At 44.7% G+C, this 22,507-nt stretch overlaps 1 protein-coding gene across 1 annotated transcript in view; it reads right to left on the reverse strand.

The window, feature by feature from the left end:
* Window positions 1-207: 207 nt before the first annotated feature.
* Window positions 208-22,507, reverse strand: part of MED18 (mediator complex subunit 18) — a 59,391-nt gene continuing 37,091 nt past the window's right edge. The window contains exons 3-4 of the mRNA XM_069756717.1: window positions 3,833-3,975; window positions 208-1,668 (exon numbers count right to left, since the gene is read on the reverse strand). Coding sequence (XP_069612818.1) covers window positions 1,612-1,668; window positions 3,833-3,975 — 200 coding nt within the window. The 3' untranslated portion in view covers window positions 208-1,611. The remainder of the gene's footprint in view (window positions 1,669-3,832; window positions 3,976-22,507) is intronic.

Genomic DNA, 22,507 nt, shown 5'->3' on the forward strand with positions numbered 1-22,507 from the left:
TCCTTAAAAGTGGAATATATAGATGGGTTAGAGTCGGTGCCTGTGTAACCTGAGTCAACTGAAAACACCCCATCCGCCTCACTCACCCATGTTTCTGAACAGTTAGGCCCTGATAAAAAACCAGCCATAATCACAAAGAAAATCTGAAAGAAGTACAGTCTCTAATAGTCCAAATTAGTATCAAAAAGAACAAACCAAAAAACAACTAATATAAACAATAACTTTATTTCAAAACCATTGGATTAAAAATAATTATATAAACAGAACATCAGCAAAAAGTTATTTTTCAAAATAACTGATGGCGACTCAAATCGTAATCTTATATCCAAGGAGAACTAAGAGTCAAATAAACTGCCAGAAATTGTATAATCAATCATAGATAATATTTATTGAGAACTATACAAAATTATTTAAAACTTGTACCACATATATAATGACGTGTGAAAAATCCGTGAATACATCAAAACAATAGACCCCGGATCAAGACCCCATCAAATGGACTTATGTATAACATGCAACTGGTATGCTTTGATAGCAGGTGTAGATCATCTGACTGATCATGGCAATAAGACTGCCCATTAAAGTTTAACCTATGCGGTACCAATAGTATATACCAGCAGTCATATCGCCAGGCCAGTCAGACGTTGGTAATAATAATACATGCAAAACAAAGTAAAGTAAGATGAAGTCCAAAACTTTATTTACCCATAGTTGGTGTGGCAGGTCCTGTCCTGGTCTATGTTGACTACCCCAACGCGCGTTTCGCGTATGGTGAATACCGCTTCCTCAGGGGACGTGGCCTAATTCGGATCTCCGTCTGGTTTATATATAGATCACCACCAATCAGGCGACGATTGTGCCGATACTGGTGCGCATGCGTGAACCGCATCCCTGCGTTCCAGCCCTCTTACTCCCTCAGCACTCCACCATCACGTGAGTGGGCGAGCGCTACGCCCACATCACGTGACAAGCAGTCGCCGGCGAGCAGGGGGCCGAGACACAGGAACATATAAAGTGACAGGTGCTAATAAGAAAGTGACAAGTGCTCTGTGTGAATCGCTATCCGTAGCCGACCATAAAAAATAGACGGCTAACATATTATAATAAGTCCAGTCCTCCACTATGGGACACAGTCCACCTAACCCATGGGCTGTGGTCCCCCCCAAAAGTGAAGAAGAGGAACTTAAGATACGGTTCACGTACCGTAAGGTACAGTGAATATGATGGTGCAAAAACCGCGTAATATAAAAAAATTAATAAACAAGAAAAAGTGAAGAAAAATATGATTTGGTGAGCCATAGCATAATGTGGTAATTATATAACATTTTTAAAATCATCGATCCACATGTCTATTCCGAAATATAAGAGCAACCCCCGAACAGAAACAAGATAGATATTTATATACAGATCATCTATATCAATGTGTGGTCACCTCACCAAATTGCCTGATGATTATGTCCAAATACGCCAACACAAACACTGTGTGTAATCCATAACACATAAATGACAGGTAACACATATGTTATAACATGACATTTTATAGTCCATAGTGTGTTCTGTATAACGGCTTCTTATGGTTCCTTCAGACATGGATAACCTCTTGTGCCATATTCACGTGGATGTCCCCAACAACGGAAGGCATGTGGAAAGAATCAGACTCACAACATTCTAAAATTAAGAAAGAGAAACAAATTAAAATCAATGGATAACAACAAAGGACCAAAAGGGGATACCCGATATTGTCTATAAGAAGGATGAAAAGCCCTGGGTTTCATTGAGACCCATGGGAGCCATGGTGCCAAGTAGGGTAATCCAGCGGCACTCCCGCTGTGCCAGTATACGCTTGATATCACCTCCTCTTATACCACAAAGGACATGATCAATCCCTCTTGCTTGAAACGTTTTGGGACTACATCCATGAAATTGTCTAAAATGACGTGGTATCGTCTTTAAGAGCGACACGTCATTGTTTTTGCGGCCACTATATCGCGTACGTGCTCACGTATGCGGGTTCCCAGACGTCGGGACGTTAGGCCCACATAGATTTTCGGGCAGCCACATACCGCGTAATAAACTACCTGAGTCGTATTGCAGTTTATATGATGGTTAATGGTGTAGGTTCTACTGCCGTCTGCTGAATCAAAAGTAGTAGTCCGGCAGATATTTGGGCATGTGATACAGTTTCCACAGGGGAAGCATCCTTTAGGTGGTCCACCCGAACCAAAATCATACTTAGTTTTTTTAGGGGCATAATGGCTGGAGACCAGCAGATCTCTCAAATTTTTGCTCTTTCTGGCAGTCATTGCGGGGTAATTGGTAAGGCATTTAGAGAGCGTTGGATCACTCCTGAGAATATCCCAATGTTTTTGGAGACAACCCCTCATTGTAGACCACTCACTGTTATAGGTTGTAATATAACGTATGACATCCTGTTGTTCCTTTCTTGTTTGATTTCTGCCACTTGAACATAATAGTTCATCACGTGGCGCATGTCTAGCTCTCAGATATCCCTTTCTGATGCTTCTGTTACTATACCCCCTCGCTTGAAACCTGACTCTAAGGTCTGCTGCCTGTGCTTCAAATTTAGCGGTAGAAGAGCATATCCGCTTCACTCTTAGGTGCTGACCAACGGGGATGGCCCTAATGGTACTGTACGGGTGGCCCGAGTTCGCATGTAGCAATGAATTAACAGAGGTGGACTTTCTGAAGACATCCGTCTGTAAATACAGATTTTCATCCACCTCAATTTTGATGTCCAGAAAGTCCACCTCGGTCCTGCTTGTCTGATACGTCAACTTGATATTATATGCATTGTCATTTAATTCATGCATGAATTTATGCAGTGCGTCATCAGGCCCCTGCCATATGATGAGCAGGTCATCAATGTAGCGCAGCCAGCACTGCACATGGTCCACGGCCTGCGGCCCCCCCCCGCCAAAAATCTCCCTCTCCCAATACCCCAGGAAGAGATTGGCGAAGGAAGGCGCACAGGCCGCGCCCATGGCAGTGCCGCGCTGCTGCAAATAAAAACTGTCCTTGAAGACAAAAAAGTTTTTTGTCAAAATAAAAGTCAACAAATCCATGACCAGCTCACACATGGCACCATCCCAATTGCTTGCACCCAAGAAGAAGCGGACAGCCTCCAGCCCTTGCCTATGGCCAATGCACGTATACAATGACTGCACATCCGCAGTAACCAGACACATGTTGTCCTCAAGTTGTATCCCATTGATCCGGCGGAGTAAGTCCGACGTGTCTCTGACATAGGAGGGTAGCGACTCCACAAGTGGTTTAAGATAATAATCGATTAATTTACATACAGGGTCGCTCAATCCCCCCATGCCAGAGACAATCGGACGACCCGGCGGATCGATGGGATTCTTAGGAATTTTAGGAATGAAATAAAGAGTGGGAACTCTGGGGAATTTCGTGAGTAGGCCATCCAACACCTTCTTCGGGATAACGCCTCTATCATGGGCATCTTTTAATATCCCTTCAAGTTCATGGAAGAAAGTGTTGGTTGGATTAGAGTCCAATTTTTTATACGTTTCTTTGTCCCTCAGATGTTTAAATGCCTCTTTTTCATAAAGCGAGTTGGGCCACAGGACCACATTTCCCCCCTTGTCTGCAGGTTTAATTACTAGATCATCATATTTTTGTAGTTGTTCTAACGCTATCCTTTGTCTGGATGTCAGATTGTCATTATTGCGTCTAGTGGATATATCTTGAAATTCTTTGATTACCATTTTGGTAAATATATCCACTGCAGGACACAGAGACAAGGGGGAAAGTTAGTGGACCTGGGCCCACAATCTCGTGGGAACGTACTCACCGTTGACGTCTGTTCATTTAGTAGATCTTCCAGTGCCATCAGCGCCTCCCTTTCAATGTCATCACTTGTTTGGATACAGCCATCCTTTTCAAAGATTTTTTTGAAAATTAATTTCCTTGAGAAGAGGAACAGATCTTTGACGGCTGTAAAAAGATCGAATTTATTAGTCGGGGAGAAAGTCAAACCCTTTTGTAACACATCCAGTTGATCATTAGTAAGAGTGTGCGTAGAGAGATTTATTACCTCCAATCCCTTTTTATTTTTCTTAGCTGGTTGGCTGGTTTGGAGATTTTTACGTCTAGCCACACTCTTATCACGATTGAAACCAGAATTGCGCAAATCATAATATCTGGGCTGTGTTGGGTTTGACTCCTCACTTGATGCGACTGACACAGTGGAGGCAGATCTGGCACGGGAGGATCCCCTAATCCGGGTACCTCTTCTATTCCATCTATAAACCGTGTTGGATTGCTGATCATTCATATCACTGTGTCTCGGCCCCCTGCTCGCCGGCGACTGCTTGTCACGTGATGTGGGCGTAGCGCTCGGCCACTCACGTGATGGTGGAGTGCTGAGGGAGTAAGAGGGCTGGAACGCAGGGATGCGGTTCACGCATGCGCACCAGTATCGGCACAATCGTCGCCTGATTGGCGGTGATCTATATATAAACCGGAAGGAGATCCGAATTAGGCCACGCCCCCTGAGGAAGCGGTATTCACCATACGCGAAATGCGCGTTGGGGTAGTCAACATAGACCAGGACAGGACCTGCCACACCAACTATGGGTAAATAAAGTTTTGGACTTCATATTACTTTACTTTGTTTTGCATGTATTATTATTACCAACGTCTGACTGGCCTGGCGATATGACTGCTGGTATATACTATTGGTACCGCATAGGTTAAACTTTAATGGGCAGTCTTATTGCCATGATCAGTCAGATGATCCACACCTGCTATCAAAGCATACCAGTTGCATGTTATACATAAGTCCATTTGATGGGGTCTTGATCCGGGGTCTATTGTTTTGATGTATTCACGGATTTTTCACACGTCATTATATATGTGGTACAAGTTTTAAATAATTTTGTATAGTTCTCAATAAATATTATCTCTGATTGATTATACAATTTCTGGCAGTTTATTTGGATTAAAAATAAGCACGACACCCAAACCCCTTATAGTGGGAGTGGGTCCATAAAAGCCTGGTTTGGTTAAAAAAGGGCAGAAATGGAGGGAGAAAAAAATGGGATAAAAAATTCTAAATATCCCTGAAGAGTATTCCCTGCCTGTCTGCGGAGGTTGGCACCCTCTTGGACGCAATATGGTGCCCCCGCTCCTCGACGGCTCACCCTAAATGCCCTACGAGTCCCTTGATGTGATAATGTTAAATAACTATTGATACACCTAAATAGCCCACACAACAGGGCCCAAAGAAAATGAAAAAACACACACACAAACCAAATACCAGGTAGTAATTCACCAACAACATGCAAGCCCAAACGGGCTGGTGTGACCGTACAGAGCCCTACGACCTAAAGTACTCCGTAAATGGCTAAGGCTAGTATACCCTGAAGAGTCCCTATCCAAATGTCCCTGCCTGTCAGCGGAGGTTGGCACCCTCTTGAACGCAAATGGCGCCCCCGCTCCTCGGCGGCTACCCCTGTTGACCCTCACTGAGTCCCTACAAGTAGGGGGATCCTATACAAAAGTGGTGCCTGAGGGGCTAAAACGGTGACCCGTAACCCTAAACCCCTCTAACTTCGGTCAGACCAAAAGAAAAGATACAGACTGTGCAAAGGCACACAAACTAATACTAACTGCGATTTATTAAGTATCTTTTTGAAAAAAGCAACTTCTACACAAGGTTGCGGATGAATATTACATGTTATGGACCTGGTGGTTAGGAGCACCTGGAACGACCTGATGGTTAAACTAACACAAAACAAGCTCTGGGAAGTGGGAGCTCTGCTGACCGCAACCCCTAATCCTATCACACACACTAGAAATAGCCGTGGAGCGTACCTAACCGGCCTAGACGCCTCTTCTCAGCCCAAGAGCTAACTAGCCCTAGAGATAGAAAATAAAGCCTACCTTGCCTCAGAGAAATTCCCCAAAGGAAAAGGCAGCCCCCCACATATATTGACTGAGTTAAGATGAAAGTCACAAACACAGAAATGAAACAAGTTTCAGCAAAGGGAGGCCAGACTAACTAAACAGACTGAGGATAGGAAAGGTATCATTGCGGTCAGCACAAAAAACTACCAAAGACCACGCAGAGTGTGCAAAAAGACCTCCGCACCGACTCACGGTGCGGAGGTGCCACTCTGGATCCCAGAGCTTCCAGCTAGCAAGGCAAAATCATGATAGCAAGCTGGACAAGAAAACAAAGAACAAATAATAAACTAGCAGGGACTTAGCTTCTGCTGGAGTAGACAGGTCACCCGAAAGATCCAAGAGCGAACTGAACCAGTACAAAAACATTGACAGCTGGCATGGAGTAACGATCTGAGTGGAGTTAAATAGAGCAGCCAGCCAAAGAATAAACTACGTCACCTGTGGAAGGAACCTCAGAAGCAGCAGCTCCACTCACAGCCACCAGAAGGAGTCCATGGACAGAACTCGCCGAAGTACCATTCATGACCACAGGTGGGAGTTCGATAACAGAATTCACAACAGTACCCCCCCCCCCCCCTTGAGGAGGGGTCACCGAACCCTCCCCAGAGCCCCCAGGCCGATTAGGACAAGCCAAATGAAAGGCACGAACTAGATCGGCAGCATGAACATCAGAGGCAAAAACCCAGGAATTATCTTCCTGACCATAACCCTTCCATTTGACCAGGTACTGGAGTTTCCGTCTCGAAATACGAGAATCCAAAATCTTTTCCACCACATACTCCAACTCCCCCTCGACCAACACCGGGGCAGGAGGATCAACGGAGGGAACCATAGGCGCCACGTATCTCCGCAATAACGACCTATGGAACACATTATGGATGGCAAAAGAAGCTGGAAGGGCCAAACGAAATGACACAGGATTGAGAACTTCAGAAATCTTATACGGACCAATTAAACGAGGCTTAAACTTAGGAGAGGAAACCTTCATAGGAACATAACGAGACAACAACCAAACCAAATCCCCAACACGAAGTCGGGGACCAACACAGCGCCGGCGGTTAGCGAAACGTTGAGCCTTCTCCTGGGACAATGTCAAATTGTCCACCACATGAGTCCAAATCTGCTGCAACCTGTCCACCACAGTATCCACACCAGGACAGTCCGAAGGCTCAACCTGCCCTGAAGAGAAACGAGGATGAAAACCAGAATTACAGAAAAACGGCAAAACCAAAGTAGCTGAGCTGGCCCGATTATTAAGGGCGAACTCAGCCAAAGGCAAGAAGGACACCCAATCATCCTGATCAGCAGAAACAAAGCATCTCAGATATGTTTCCAAAGTCTGATTAGTTCGTTCGGTTTGGCCATTTGTCTGAGGATGGAAAGCCGAAGAAAAAGACAAATCAATGCCCATCTTAGCACAAAAGGACCGCCAAAACCTCGAAGCAAACTGGGAAGCTCTGTCCGAGACGATGTTCTCCGGAATGCCATGCAAACGAACCACATGCTGGAAAAACAATGGCACCAAATCAGAGGAGGAAGGCAATTTAGACAAGGGTACCAAATGGACCATCTTAGAGAAGCGATCACAAACCACCCAAATGACCGACATCCTTTGAGAGACAGGGAGATCTGAAATAAAATCCATGGAAATATGCGTCCAGGGCCTCTTCAGGACCGGCAAGGGCAAAAGCAACCCACTGGCATGAGAACAGCAGGGCTTAGCCCGAGCACAAGTCCCACAGGACTGCACAAAAGAACGCACATCCCGTGACAAAGAAGGCCACCAAAAGGATCTAGTCACCAAATCTCTGGTACCAAAGATTCCAGGATGACCAGCCAACACCGAACAATGAACCTCAGAGATAACTCTACTAGTCCATCTATCAGGGACAAACAGTTTCTCCGCTGGACAACGGTCAGGTTTATCAGCCTGAAACTTCTGCAGCACGCGCCGCAAATCAGGGGAGATGGCAGACAAAATTACCCCCTCTTTGAGAATGCCCGCCGGCTCAGGAACACCCGAAGAGTCAGACACAAAACTCCTTGACAGGGCATCAGCCTTCACATTCTTAGAGCCCGGAAGGTACGAAACCACAAAATCAAAACGGGAGAAAAAGAGCGACCATCGAGCCTGTCTAGGATTCAACCGTTTGGCAGACTCGAGATAAGTCAAATTCTTGTGATCCGTCAAAACCACCACGCGATGCTTGGCTCCTTCAAGCCAATGTCGCCACTCCTCGAATGCCCACTTCATGGCCAACAACTCTCGATTGCCAGCATCATAATTGCGCTCAGCAGGCGAGAACTTTCTAGAAAAGAAGGCACATGGTTTCATCACCGAGCCATCAGAACTTCTTTGTGACAAAACAGCCCCTGCTCCAATCTCAGAAGCATCAACCTTGACCTGAAACGGGAGCGAAACATCTGGCTGGCACAACACAGGGGCAGAAGAAAAACGACCACATCAGCACCTTTCTTGGTCAAATCAGTCAACGGTTTAGCCACACTAGGAAAATTAGCGATGAAGCGACGGTAAAAATTAGCAAAGCCCAGGAACTTCTGCAGGCTCTTCACAGATGTCGGCTGAGTCCAATCATAAATGGCCTGAACTTTAACAGGGTCCATCTCGATAGTAGAAGGGGAAAAAATGAAACCCAAAAATGAAACCTTCTGAACTCCAAAGAGACACTTAGACCCCTTCACAAACAAGGAATTCGCACGAAGGACCTGGAACACCATTCTGACCTGCTTTACATGAGACTCCCAATCATCCGAAAAGACCAAAATATCATCCAAATATACAATCATGAATCTATCCAGGTACTCTCGGAAGATGTCATGCATAAAGGACTGAAATACAGATGGAGCATTAGAAAGCCCGAATGGCATAACCAGGTACTCAAAATGGCCCTCGGGCGTATTAAATGCTGTTTTCCATTCATCGCCCTGTTTAATACGCACAAGATTATACGCCCCTCGAAGATCTATCTTGGTGAACCAACTAGCCCCCTTAATCCGAGCAAACAAATCAGACAGCAGCGGCAAAGGGTACTGAAATTTGACTGTGATCTTATTAAGAAGGCGGTAATCAATACAAGGTCTCAAAGAACCATCCTTCTTGGCCACAAAAAAGAACCCTGCTCCCAACGGTGATGACGACGGGCGAATATGACCTTTCTCCAAGGATTCCTTTATATAACTCCGCATAGCGGCGTGCTCTGGCACAGATAAATTGAACAGTCGGCCCTTAGGAAACTTACTACCAGGAATCAAATTAATAGCACAATCGCAATCCCTATGAGGAGGTAGGGCACTGAATTTGGGCTAATCAAATACATCCCGGTAATCCGACAAAAATTCAGGGACTTCAGAAGGAGTGGAAGGCGAAATTGACAGCAATGGAACATCACCATGTACCCCTTGACAACCCCATCTGGACACAGACATAGATTTCCAATCCAATACTGGATTATGGACCTGTAGCCATGGCAACCCCAAAACGACCACATCATGCAGATTATGCAACACCAAAAAGAGAATATCCTCCTGATGTGCAGGAGCCATGCACATGGTCAATTGAGTCCAGTACTGAGGCTTATTCTTGGCCAAAGGCGTAGCATCAATTCCTCTCAATGGAATAGGATACTGCAAGGGCTCCAAGAAAAAACCACAGCGCCTGGCAAATCAGGGCAGCGCCTGAATCCACAAATGCCATAACAGAATAGGACGACAAAGAGCAAATCAGAGTAACGGACAAAAGAAATTTAGACTGTACCGTACCAATGGTGGCAGACCTAGCGAACCGCTTAGTGCGCTTAGGACACTCGGAGATAGCATGAGTGGAATCACCACAGTAAAAACACAGCCCATTCCGACGTCTGTGTTCTTGCCGTTCAGCTCTGGTCAAAGTACTATCACATTGCATAGGCTCAGGCCTATGCTCAGAGAATACCACCAAATGGTGCACAGCTTTGCGCTCCCGCAAGCGCCGATCGATCTGAATGGCCAAGGACATAGACTCATTCAGACCAGCAGGCGTGGGAAATCCCACCATGACATCCTTAAGGGTTTCAGAAAGACCCTTTCTGAAAATTGCCGCCAGGGCACACTCATTCCACTGAGTAAGCACAGATCACTTTCTAAACTTCTGACAATATACCTCCGTTTCATCCTGACCCTGACACAAAGCCAGCAAGATTTTCTCTGCCTGATCCACTGAATTTGGTTCATCATATAGCAATCCAAGCGCCAGAAAAAACGCATCTACATCATGCAATGCAGGATCTCCTGGCGCAAGGGAAAATGCCCAGTCTTGAGGGTCACCACGCAACAAAGAAATAATGATTTTTATTTGTTGAACGGTGTCACCAGAGGAGCAGGGTTTGAAAGCAAGAAACAGTTTACAATTATTTTTGAAATTCAGGAACTTAGATCTATCCCCAGAAAACAAATCAGGAATTGGAATTCTAGGCTCTAACATCGGATTCTGAACCACAAAATCTTGAATGTTTTGTACCCTTGCAGTGAGATGATCCACACAAGAGGACAGACCTTGAATGTCCATATCTACACCTGTGTCCTGAACCACCCAGAGGTTAAGTGGAAAAGAAAGACAAAACACACTGCAGAGAAAAAAAAATGGTCTCAGAACTTCTCTTATCCCTCTATTGAGATGCATTAATACTTTTGGCCAGCTGTACTGTTATGGACCTCGTGGTTAGGAGCACCTGGAACGACCTGATGGTTAAACTAACACAAAACAAGCTCTGGGAAGTGGGAGCTCTGCTGACCGCAACCCCTAATCCTATCACACACACTAGAAATAGCCGTGGAGCGTACCTAACCGGCCTAGACGCCTCTTCACAGCCTAAGAGCTAACTAGCCCTAGAGATAGAAAATAAAGCCTACCTTGCCTGAGAGAAATTCCCCAAAGGAAAAGGCAGCCCCCCACATATATTGACTGTGAGTTAAGATGAAAGTCACAAACATAGAAATGAAACAAGTTTCAGCAAAGGGAGGCCAGACTAACTAAACAGACTGAGGATAGGAAAGGTAACGTTGCGGTCAGCACAAAAAACTACCAAAGACCACACAGAGTGTGCAAAAAGACCTCCGCACCGACTCACGGTGCGGAGGTGCCACTCTGCATCCCATAGCTTCCAGCTAGCAAGGCAAAATCATGATAGCAAGCTGGACAAGAAAACAAAGAACAAATAATAAACTAGCAGGGACTTAGCTTCTGCTGGAGTAGACAGGTCACCCGAAAGATCCAAGAGCGAACTGAACCAGTACAAAAACATTGACAGCTGGCATGGAGTAACGATCTGAGTGGAGTTAAATAGAGCAGCCAGCCAAAGAATAAACTACGTCACCTGTGGAAGGAACCTCAGAAGCAGCAGCTCCACTCACAGCCACCATAGGGAGTCCATGGACAGAACTCGCCGAAGTACCATTCATGACCACAGGAGGGAGTTCGATAACACAATTCACAACAATTACACCTCTACCACCTAAGCATATATACATGAGTGAGGATATTTTTATTTTGATAATATAACCGAAGTCATATCCCCAATGACAATAGCTGGAATATATAGAGTACCTTTTAGGGTTCTAAAATATTTTACAGAAGATGGCTGATAAACATTGCACCTCCACCATCTAAAGATGTACACATAAATGAAGACACAATAGCCTCAATGGTGTAGCCAAAGTTATACCCCCAATCACGACAGAATACACAGGGAGCATTCACATAAGTAATACAATGAAGGTTATATCCCAAATAGCCAGAACACTCATGTTCTATGTATGCCAATTATATGTCCACAGTTGGTGAAAATACCAGAAAACAATAACAAATAAAAAACCCAATCCACTTATCTGTGGTCAGGTTTTGCCTCTACGCGTTTCCCCCCCCCCCATGATGTGGTTCCTCAGGAGGCATATGGGAAATTAGACTTCCGTGTGTTCAAGTCACATCGGAGATGCATGCTGTGCCTGGTTGTAGGTGCAGGGAGTACACTGGCCAAAAACCCCCATTAAATAGCCCTCCCCTTTAAGATAAAAAGTGCAGGGGCTATAGCCCATATACACACACTGTTGTTCATGTTGTCCTATGAATGTGATAACTTGCAGAGCCTCACATTAACTGAATACACTTTCAGCCGCCATTATTGCACGGCTCGTCGGCGTCCTCTCACTGCGCACGCGCCGATATAAGGCACTAGAGGTCGAAATGCATGATATGCGACTGCGCATGCGCCCGGCCGCAATTTTCTTGTGTATCGCCTCGCACCAAGGAGCAACCACGCAGGCGCCATACTACCGGTACAGAGCCACATACCTGAAGGTCCCTACATTACGTTGTCCTATGAATGTGATAACCTTCAGAGCCTCTCATTTCCTTGAATACACTTTCAGCCGCCATTACTGCACGGCTCGTCGGCGTCCTCTCACTGCGCACACGCCGATATCAGGCACTAGAGGTCGAAATGCATGATATGCGACTGCGCATGCGCCCGGCCGCCATTTTCTTGTGTATCGCCTCACACCAAGGAGCAACCACGCAGGCGCCATACTGCCGGTACAGAGCCACATACCTGAAGGTCCCTACATTACGCTGGAGCCGCCTGACATACATTAACACACCTGCACTGTCTATGCATCACCCAGCCTAATGATTTACCAAAATTGGCCGTATTCTTTATCTTATCATTATTATTGACGGCTAGATCCAGCCCCATTTACATATGACAATGCACTCATGGGATATTGTTCAACTCAATGTATATCGGCATTGAACCCTATGTGTCCATATAAAAACATGACTAGATGTATAAAAACGATGCCCCAGTAATATCTCCAAGAATGATGTTATATAATATATTATACATGGGCTTCTACACGGGATTGTTACCACAAGGTGTACTCTCTAAGGCTGGGCACACATGATCAATACGTAGTGGCGTAAGGTTCAGACAACGTACACCCACACCCACAACAATCTAATCCTAAATCGATAATATATTGATAGTTTGGAGTGCACATAAATAATAGATAAACATCACACCCCTATGTATATACTAATTTACTGCAAACCATCTAATAGGCCTGCAGTGCTGTCAAATTAATATCAGGGAAAAAGAAGGGGAGCAAAAAACGAAATCGACGAAAACAATTCACACAAAGCAACCATAGGTTAACCGCTCATTCAGTCCTCCAGGGACCACTGACCCCATCCTAAATATCCACTGGGTTTCCTTTTGAAGGATAACCCTATCCCAATCACCCCTCCTTCCATTTTGTTTTACCACTTCCAGGACACAAAAGGAGAGAACCTTACTGTCACCCTGGTGTGTCTCCCAAATATGGCGTGCTACCGGGGTATCTCTAGCATTTTTTATGTCCCCTAAGTGCTCCCCAATCCTCCTTCTAAGTTCTCTTTTTGTCTTCCCTATATAATTTTTCGAACATGTACATGTAGCCATATAGACCACACAAATTGTCTTACAATTAGCAAAGTCCCTACAAAAGAAAAGTCTTCCATTAGATGCACTAGTAAAGCTTTTGCCTGGTGCTACATAATCACAAAAGGAACAGTTGCCGCACCTAAACGTGCCATTGATGCGTCTATCCAACCAGGTTCCTTCACGTTTAGGTCTTTTATAATGACTGTGTACAAGTCAGTCTTTTAGGGATCGTCCTCTACGGAAGGTGATCTGGGGTCTATCCGGGATGAAATCTGTCAGAGTCTCGTCCAACTGTAAAATGCTCCAATGTTTTTTGAGGACACTAAAAACCCGATTGGACTGATTATCAAAGGTTCCAATTATCCTGGGGATGTTATCAGCCTCTGGTTTCTTGTTAATGTGTAGGAGAGTCCTTCTCTCTCTACCCAGAGCATTTCTAAAGGCCGGATCTAGAACCTCATCCGGATAGCCCCGATCCCGAAACCTCTCCCTCAGATCATACGCTTGTGCCCTACTACTGCTTTTTAATTTTAGGTCAGTCTGTGGACCCAAACCTCTCCCCCTCTCGTTTTCTTCTAGGAGGTCTGTCAAAGCATTAAATCCCTCCAGATCGTCCTCTGATATACCAAGTTCCAAACACTGTTGTTTATTGCGTAAAGAGAAAAACTTCTTCCATTTTAATTTACGACAGTAGAGATTCAGGTCCTTGACCCATGAAAAGGTACTAAACCACGTTGTAGGAACAAACGTGAGCCCTTTTCTTAACACACTAACCTCTCCAGGAGACAGAACATGGCTACTGAGATTTATAATCTGGTTATCATCATACAGAGTTCTTACATTCGTTTCCTCAGATCGTACGAGGAAGAGGGTACAGAAGTAGATGGAATAGAGGATGATGGCACCGAGACTAGAGGTCTTGTGGGTGCCCCGAAGCCACTGGCAACATTCGTTTGGCCCATGAAGCCCTGATTGTGACCTCTGCCACCTTGGTGACCGCCCATATATCCTCTTTGTCTCTGCCATTTTTTCTTCCCCCTGTAAGATGAAAAACCACCTCTTTCTCTTTGTCTCCAGTATCCCCCTGATCCTTCTGTATCAGAACACTCTGCCTCGGAGGAAGAGATCTCAGAGACAGTATCCACACCCGAGAAGTTATACGCTTTATCAGTTTTAAATTCTTCCGAGTCCCGCATAAACTGTGTATGTTTACGATTTTTCAATTGATTCTGATAGCGTTCCACCGAGATTTGTAGGGTACTCTCTTTTTTGTTAAAGTCAGGGTCAGACTTAAACTGTAACGTTTTCTCTATCAATTCGTTTAGTTGTTTCGATGTGGTGCCTAAGATCTTTTTCTCTTCCTCCAGCAATAATTTCATAAACCTGACCGATGAGGCTATAGACTCCTCCCGCCAGGCTTTCAGAAGGCAGGGGTTACTAACTCGTGGAGACGGAGAGATGTTCACTCGTAGACCTTTTGGTACAATGTTGTTCTTAATGTTGTTCTTAATGCCTTTGTTTCCCACAGGGACTTTAAATATTTTTTATAGTAACCAGTAAGCTCCTTAAAAGTGGAATATATAGATGGGTTAGAGTCGGTGCCTGTGTAACCTGAGTCAACTGAAAACACCCCATCCGCCTCACTCACCCATGTTTCTGAACAGATAGGCCCTGATAAAAAACCAGCCATAATCACAAAGAAAATGTAAAAGAAGTACAGTCTCTAATAGTCCAAATTAGTATCAAAAAGAAAAAAGTACAGTCTCTAATAGTCCAAATTAGTATCAAAAAGAAGAGGGAGAGGGAGAGGTGGTTTTTCATCTTACAGGGGGAAGAAAAAGTGGCAGAGACAAAGAGGATATATGGGCGGTCACCAAGGTGGCAGAGGTCACAATTAGGGCTTCATGGGCCAAACGAATGGAGCCAGTGGCTTCGGGGCACCCACAAGACCTCTAGTCTCGGTGCCATCATCCTCTATTCCAGCTACTTCTGTACCCTCTTCCTCGTCCTCTTTTTTAGAACAGAGACCCCCGGTGGGGTACGATCTGAGGAAACGAATGTAAGAACTCTATATGAGGATAACCAGATTATAAATCTCAGTAGCCATGTTCTGTCTCCTGGAGAGGTTAGTGTGTTAAGAAAAGGGCTCACGTTTGTTCCTACAACGTGGTTTAGTACCTTTTCATGGGTCAAGGACCTGAATCTCTACTGTCGTAAAATTAAAATGGAAGAAGTTTTTCTCTTTACACAATAAACAACAGTGTTTGGAACTTGGTATATCAGAGGACGATCTGGAGGGATTTAATGCTTTGACAGACCTCCTAGAGGAAAACGAGAGGGGGAGAGGTTTGGGTCCACAGACTGACCTAAAATTAAAAAGCAGTAGAATCCCGCCCCCCCCCCCCCCCCCCCCGGGAGATTACACAAATATCGACATTTTCCTGAAAGTGGTCGAGGATGACCTTAGGAAAATTGGCCGGAGAAATGCAGACACACCGCCTAATTTGAGTGGTGAAGAATGGGAGGCCTTAGACAAGCTGGAGAAGAATGACCAAATTGTAGTTAAGCCATCTGACAAAGGGGGCAATTTGGTCATCCTCGACCACCAAAAGTATGTTGGTATGTGTAAACTAATCCTCAATGACAGAGAGACCTGTGGTATACTTGAGAATGACCCCACTGAAAGGTTTACTGGGTCATTGAGAATGATTTTGGATGCAGGCTTAGATGAAAAACTGATTTCCTACAATGAATACAGGTTCTTGACTCCTCGTACCCCGATGATTCCAACTTTCTATGCCCTCCCTAAAGTCCATAAAGGTCTCTCCCCTCTGAAGGGACGCCCCATAGTTTCGGGTGTTTGGTTCATTGAGTCAGAATATTGGTATATACAGGTCCTTCTCAAAAAATTAGCATATAGTGTTAAATTTCATTATTTACCATAATGTAATGATTACAATTAAACTTTCATATATTATAGATTCATTATCCACCAACTGAAATTTGTCAGGTCTTTTATTGTTTTAATACTGATGATTTTGGCATACAACTCCTGATAACCCAAAAAACCTGTCTCAATAAATTAGCATATCAAGAAAAGGTTCTCTAAACGACCTATTACCCTAATCTTCTGAATCAACTAATTAACTCTAAACACATGCAAAAGATACCTGAGGCTTTTATAAACTCCCTGCCTGGTTCATTACTCAAAACCCCCATCATGGGTAAGACTAGCGACCTGACAGATGTCAAGAAGGCCATCATTGACACCCTCAAGCAAGAGGGTAAGACCCAGAAAGAAATTTCTCAACAAATAGGCTGTTCCCAGAGTGCTGTATCAAGGCACCTCAATGGTAAGTCTGTTGGAAGGAAACAATGTGGCAGAAAACGCTGTACAACGAGAAGAGGAGACCGGACCCTGAGGAAGATTGTGGAGAAGGACCGATTCCAGACCTTGGGGAACCTGAGGAAGCAGTGGACTGAGTCTGGTGTGGAAACATCCAGAGCCACCGTGCACAGGCGTGTGCAGGAAATGGGCTACAGGTGCCGCATTCCCCAGGTAAAGCCACTTTTGAACCATAAACAGTGGCAGAGGCGCCTGACCTGGGCTACAGAGAAGCAGCACTGGACTGTTGCTAAGTGGTCCCAAGTACTTTTTTCTGATGAAAGCAAATTTTGCGTGTCATTCCGAAATCAAGGTGCCAGAGTCTGGAGGAAGACTGGGGAGAAGGAAATGCCAAAATGCCTGAAGTCCAGTGTCAAGTACCCACAGTCAGTGATGGTGTGGGGTGCCATGTCAGCTGCTGGTGTTGGTCCACTGTGTTTCATCAAGGGCAGGGTCAATGCAGCTAGCTATCAGGATATTTTGGAGCACTTCATGCTTCCATCGGCTGAAATGCTTTATGGAGATGAAGATTTCATTTTTCAGCACGACCTGGCACCTGCTCACAGTGCCAAAACCACTGGTAAATGGTTTACTGACCATGGTATTACTGTGCTCAATTGGCCTGCCAACTCTCCTGACCTGAACCCCATAGAGAATCTGTGGGATATTGTGAAGAGAAAGTTGAGAGACGCAAGACCCAACACTCTGGATGAGCTTAAGGCCGCTATTGAAGCATCCTGGGCCTCCATAACATCTCAGCAGTGTCACAGGCTGATTGCCTCCATGCCACGCCGCATTGAAGCAGTCATTTCTGCCAAAGGATTCCCGACCAAGTATTGAGTGCATAACTGAACATTATTATTTGATGGTTTTTTTGTTTGTTATTAAAAAACACTTTTATTTGATTGGATGGGTGAAATATGCTAATTTATTGAGACAGGTTTTTTGGGTTATCAGGAGTTGTATGCCAAAATCATCAGTATTAAAACAATAAAAGACCTGACAAATTTCAGTTGGTGGATAATGAATCTATAATATATGAAAGTTTAATTGTAATCATTACATTATGGTAAATAATGAAATTTAACACTATATGCTAATTTTTTGAGAAGGACCTGTAGACGATGTCCTGGTCATATGGAGAGGTACAGAAACGGAGTTCAACAGTTTTGTACAAGGGTTGAACAACAATGGCTTTGGTCTTAGGTTCACGTCAGAGAGTGATAGATGTGAACTGGCTTTTTTGGATGTGAAAATTAGCATTAACACTAATGGGATGTTGGGTACAAGACTATTTCGAAAGCCAACAGCCACGAATGCCCTTCTTAGGTGGGAGAGTCACCATCCGGCTCCCCTGAAGAGGGGCATTCCTCGGGGCCAATACCTGAGGACAAGGAGAAATTGCTCCAGTCCTGCTACCTTCAGGGCACAAGCGTATGATCTGAGGGAGAGGTTTCGGGATCGGGGCTATCCGGATGAGGTACTAGATCCGGCCTTTAGAAATGCTCTGGGTAGAGAGAGAAGGACTCTCCTACACATTAACAAGAAACCAGAGGCTGATAACATCCCGAGGATTATTGGAACCTTTGATTATCAGTCCAATCGGGTTTTTAGTGTCCTCAAAAAACATTGAAGCATTTTACAGTTGGACGAGACTCTGACAGATTTCATCCCGGATAGACCCCAGATCACCTTCCGTAGAGGACGATCCCTAAAAGACTGACTTGTACACAGTCATTATAAAAGACCTAAACGTGAAGGAACCTGGTTGGATAGACGCATCAATGGCACGTTTAGGTGCGGCAACTGTTCCTTTTGTGATTATGTAGCACCAGGCAAAAGCTTTACTAGTGCATCTAATGGAAGACTTTTCTTTTGTAGGGACTTTGCTAATTGTAAGACCATTGGTGTGGTCTATATGGCTACATGTACATGTTCGAAAAATTATATAGGGAAGACAAAAAGAGAACTTAGAAGGAGGATTGGGGAGCACTTAGGGGACATAAAAAAATGCTAGAGATACCCCGGTAGCACGCCATATTTGGGAGACACACCAGGGTGACAGTAAGGTTCTCTCCTTTTGTGTCCTGGAAGTGGTAAAACAAAATGGAAGGAGGGGTGATTGGGATAGGGTTATCCTTCAAAAGGAAACCCAGTGGATATTTAGGATGGGGTCAGTGGTCCCTGGAGGACTGAATGAGCGGTTAACCTATGGTTGCTTTGTGTGAATTGTTTTCGTCGATTTCGTTTTTTGCTCCCCTTCTTTTTCCCTGATATTAATTTGACAGCACTGCAGGCCTATTAGATGGTTTGCAGTAAATTAGTATATACATAGGGATGTGATGTTTATCTATTATTTATGTGCACTCCAAACTATCAATATATTATCGATTTAGGATTAGATTGCTGTGGGTGTGGGTGTACGTTGTCTGAACCTTACGCCACTACGTATTGATCATGTGTGCCCAGCCTTAGAGAGTACACCTTGTGGTAACAATCCCGTGTAGAAGCCCATGTATAATATAGTATATAACATCATTCTTGGAGATATTACTGGGGCATCGTTTTTATACATCTAGTCATGTTTTTTATATGGACACATGGGGTTCAATGACGATATACATTGAGTTGAACAATATCCCATGAGTGCATTGTCATATGTAAATGGGGCTGGATCTAGCCGTCAGTAATAATGATAAGATAAATAATACGGCCAATTTTGGTAAATCATTAGGCTGGGTGATGCATAGACAGTGCAGGTGTGTTAATGTATGTCAGGCGGCTCCAGCGTAATGTAGGGACCTTCAGGTATGTGGCTCTGTACCGGCAGTATGGCGCCTGCTTGGTTGCTCCTTGGTGTGAGGCGATACACAAGAAAATGGCGGCCGGGCGCATGCGCAGTCGCATATCATGCATTTCGACCGCTAGTGCCTTATATCGGCGCGTGCGCAGTGAGAGGACGCTGACGAGCCGTGCAGTAATGGCGGCTGAAAGTGTATTCAGGTAATGTGAGGCTCTGCAAGTTATCACATTCATAGGACAACATGAACAACAGTGTGTGTATATGGGCTATAGCCCCTGCATTTTTTATCTTAAAAGGAGGGGGCTATTTAAGGGGTTTTTTTGGCCAGTGTACTCCCTGCACCTACAACCAGGCACAGCATGCATCTCCGATGTGACTTGAACACACGGAAGTCTAATTTCCCATATGCCTCCTGAGGAACCACATCATGGGGGGGAAACGCGTAGAGGCAAAACCTGACCGCAGATAAGTGGATTGGGTTTTTTATTTGTTATTGTTTTCTGGTATTTTCACCAACTGTGGACGTATAATTGGCATACATAGAACATGAGTGTTCTGGCTATTTGGGATATAACCTTCATTGTATTACTTATGTGAATGCTCCCTATGTATTCTATCGTGATTGAGGGTATAACTTTGGCTACACCATTGAGGCTATTGTGTCTTCATTTATGTGTACATCTTTAGATGGTGGAGGTGCAATGTTTATCAGCCATCTTGTGTAAAATATTTTAGAACCCTAAAAGGTACTCTATATATTCCAGCTATTGTCATTGGGGATATGACTTCGGTTATATTATCAAAATAAAAATATCCTCACTCATGTATATATGCTTAGGTGGTAGAGGTGTAATATTCATCCGCCACCTTGTGTAGAAGTTGCTTTTTTCAAAAAGATACTTAATAAATCGCAGTTAGTATTAGTTTGTGTGCCTTTACACAGTCTGTATCTTTTCTTTTGGTCTGACCGAAGTTAGAGGGGTTTAGGGTTACGGGTCACCGTTTTAGCCCCTCAGGCACCACTTTTGTATAGGATCCCCCTACTTGTAGGGACTCATTGAGGGTCAACAGGGGTAGCCGCCGAGGAGCGGGGGCGCCATTTGCGTTCAAGAGGGTGCCAACCTCCGCTGACAGGCAGGGACATTTGGATAGGGACTCTTCAGGGTATACTAGCCTTAGCCATTTACGGAGTACTTTAGGTCGTAGGGCTCTGTACGGTCAGACCAGCCCGTTTGGGCTTGCATGTTGTTGGTGAATTACTACCTGGTATTTGGTTTGTGTGTGTGTTTTTTCATTTTCTTTGGGCCCTGTTGTGTGGGCTATTTAGGTGTATCAATAGTTATTTAACATTATCACATCAAGGGACTCATAGGGCATTTAGGGTGAGCCGTCGAGGAGCGGGGGCGCCATATTGCGTCCAAGAGGGTGCCAACCTCCGCAGACAGGCAGGGAATACTCTTCAGGGATATTTAGAATTTTTTATCCCATTTTTTCTCCCTCCATTTCTGCCCTTTTTTAACCAAACCAGGCTTTTATGGACCCACTCCCACTATAAGGGGTTTGGGTGTCGTGCTTATTTTTAATCCAATGGTTTTGTAATAAAGTTATTGTTTATATTAGTTGGTTTTTTGGTTTGTTCTTTTTGATACTAATTTGGACTATTAGAGACTGTACTTTTATCATTATTTGCAAGCCAACAAAACCAGGAGTGGGTGATAAATGCAGAAGTGGTGCATATGTTTCTATTATACTTTTCCTCTAATTGTTCCACTCCTGGTTTTGGCTTACAGATACTGATGTAAAATACTGACCAAATACTGCTAGTGTGACGGCAGCCTAAGAGAGCAGCTGCCAAAATACCATTACAAAGCAGAAAACAGTTATTTGAAGCTGCTGGTGCCTCTGGAGTCCCTCGATCCTCAAGGTGTAGGATCTTTCAAAGGCTTGCTGTGGTGCATAAACCTAATATTTGGTCACCCCTAAACAGTGTTCACAAACAAACGGTTGCAATGGGCCCAGACATACTTGAAGACTAATTTTCAAACAGTCTTATTTACTGATGAGTGTCGAGCAACCATGGATGGTCCAGATGGATGGAGTAGTGGAGATGGTTGGTGGATGGCCACCATTTCCCAACAAGACTGCGATGTCAGCAAGGAGGTGGAGGAATCATGTTTTGGGCTTGATTCATGGGGAAACAACTGGTAGGGCACTTAAAGGTTCCTGAAGGTGTGAAAATGACCTCTGCAAAGTATACAGAGTTTCTGACTGACAACTTTCTTCCATGTATAAAAAGCAGAAACGTGCCTTCAGGAGCAAAATCATCTTCATGCATGACAATGCACCATCTCATGCTGCAAAGAATACCTCTGAGTCATGGGCTGCTATGAGCATAAAAGGAGATAAACTCATGGTGTGTATCAGGACTAGGAATTGGACCCTCTGGGTCACGACTTCAGTGCCCCCGAGGGCGAATGAACCAGATGGTGCCACCCCCTGTACAGGGAGTGTTAGGGACAGGCCCAAGGAGGGTGAAGCCACAACTGCCGGAGCCAAAGGGGCGACTGAAGATAGAACAGAGAGAGAACGGAGGATGGAGGGAAGATGGAGCTACTGAAGAGGCTAGAATGGCGGAGGCACTGGACAGATAGGGGCAGTAAAAGACAAAGTACTGACCGGAAAGATGAAGGCACACGTAGACGAAAACAATGGAGACTCAGAACTAGCAGGCACAACAGGAACACAGGACTGGCAGGTATGGCAGGAACACAGAACTGGAAGCACGGCAGGAACACGGGATTGGAAGGCACAGCAGGAACACGGAACTGGAAGGCACAACAGGAACACGGGACTGGAAGGCACAGCAGGAGCACCGGACTGGCAGGCACAGCAGGAACG

The sequence above is a fragment of the Ranitomeya imitator genome, chromosome 3, assembly GCF_032444005.1.
Source record: "Ranitomeya imitator isolate aRanImi1 chromosome 3, aRanImi1.pri, whole genome shotgun sequence".
In the NCBI taxonomy this organism is placed as follows: domain Eukaryota; kingdom Metazoa; phylum Chordata; class Amphibia; order Anura; family Dendrobatidae; genus Ranitomeya; species Ranitomeya imitator.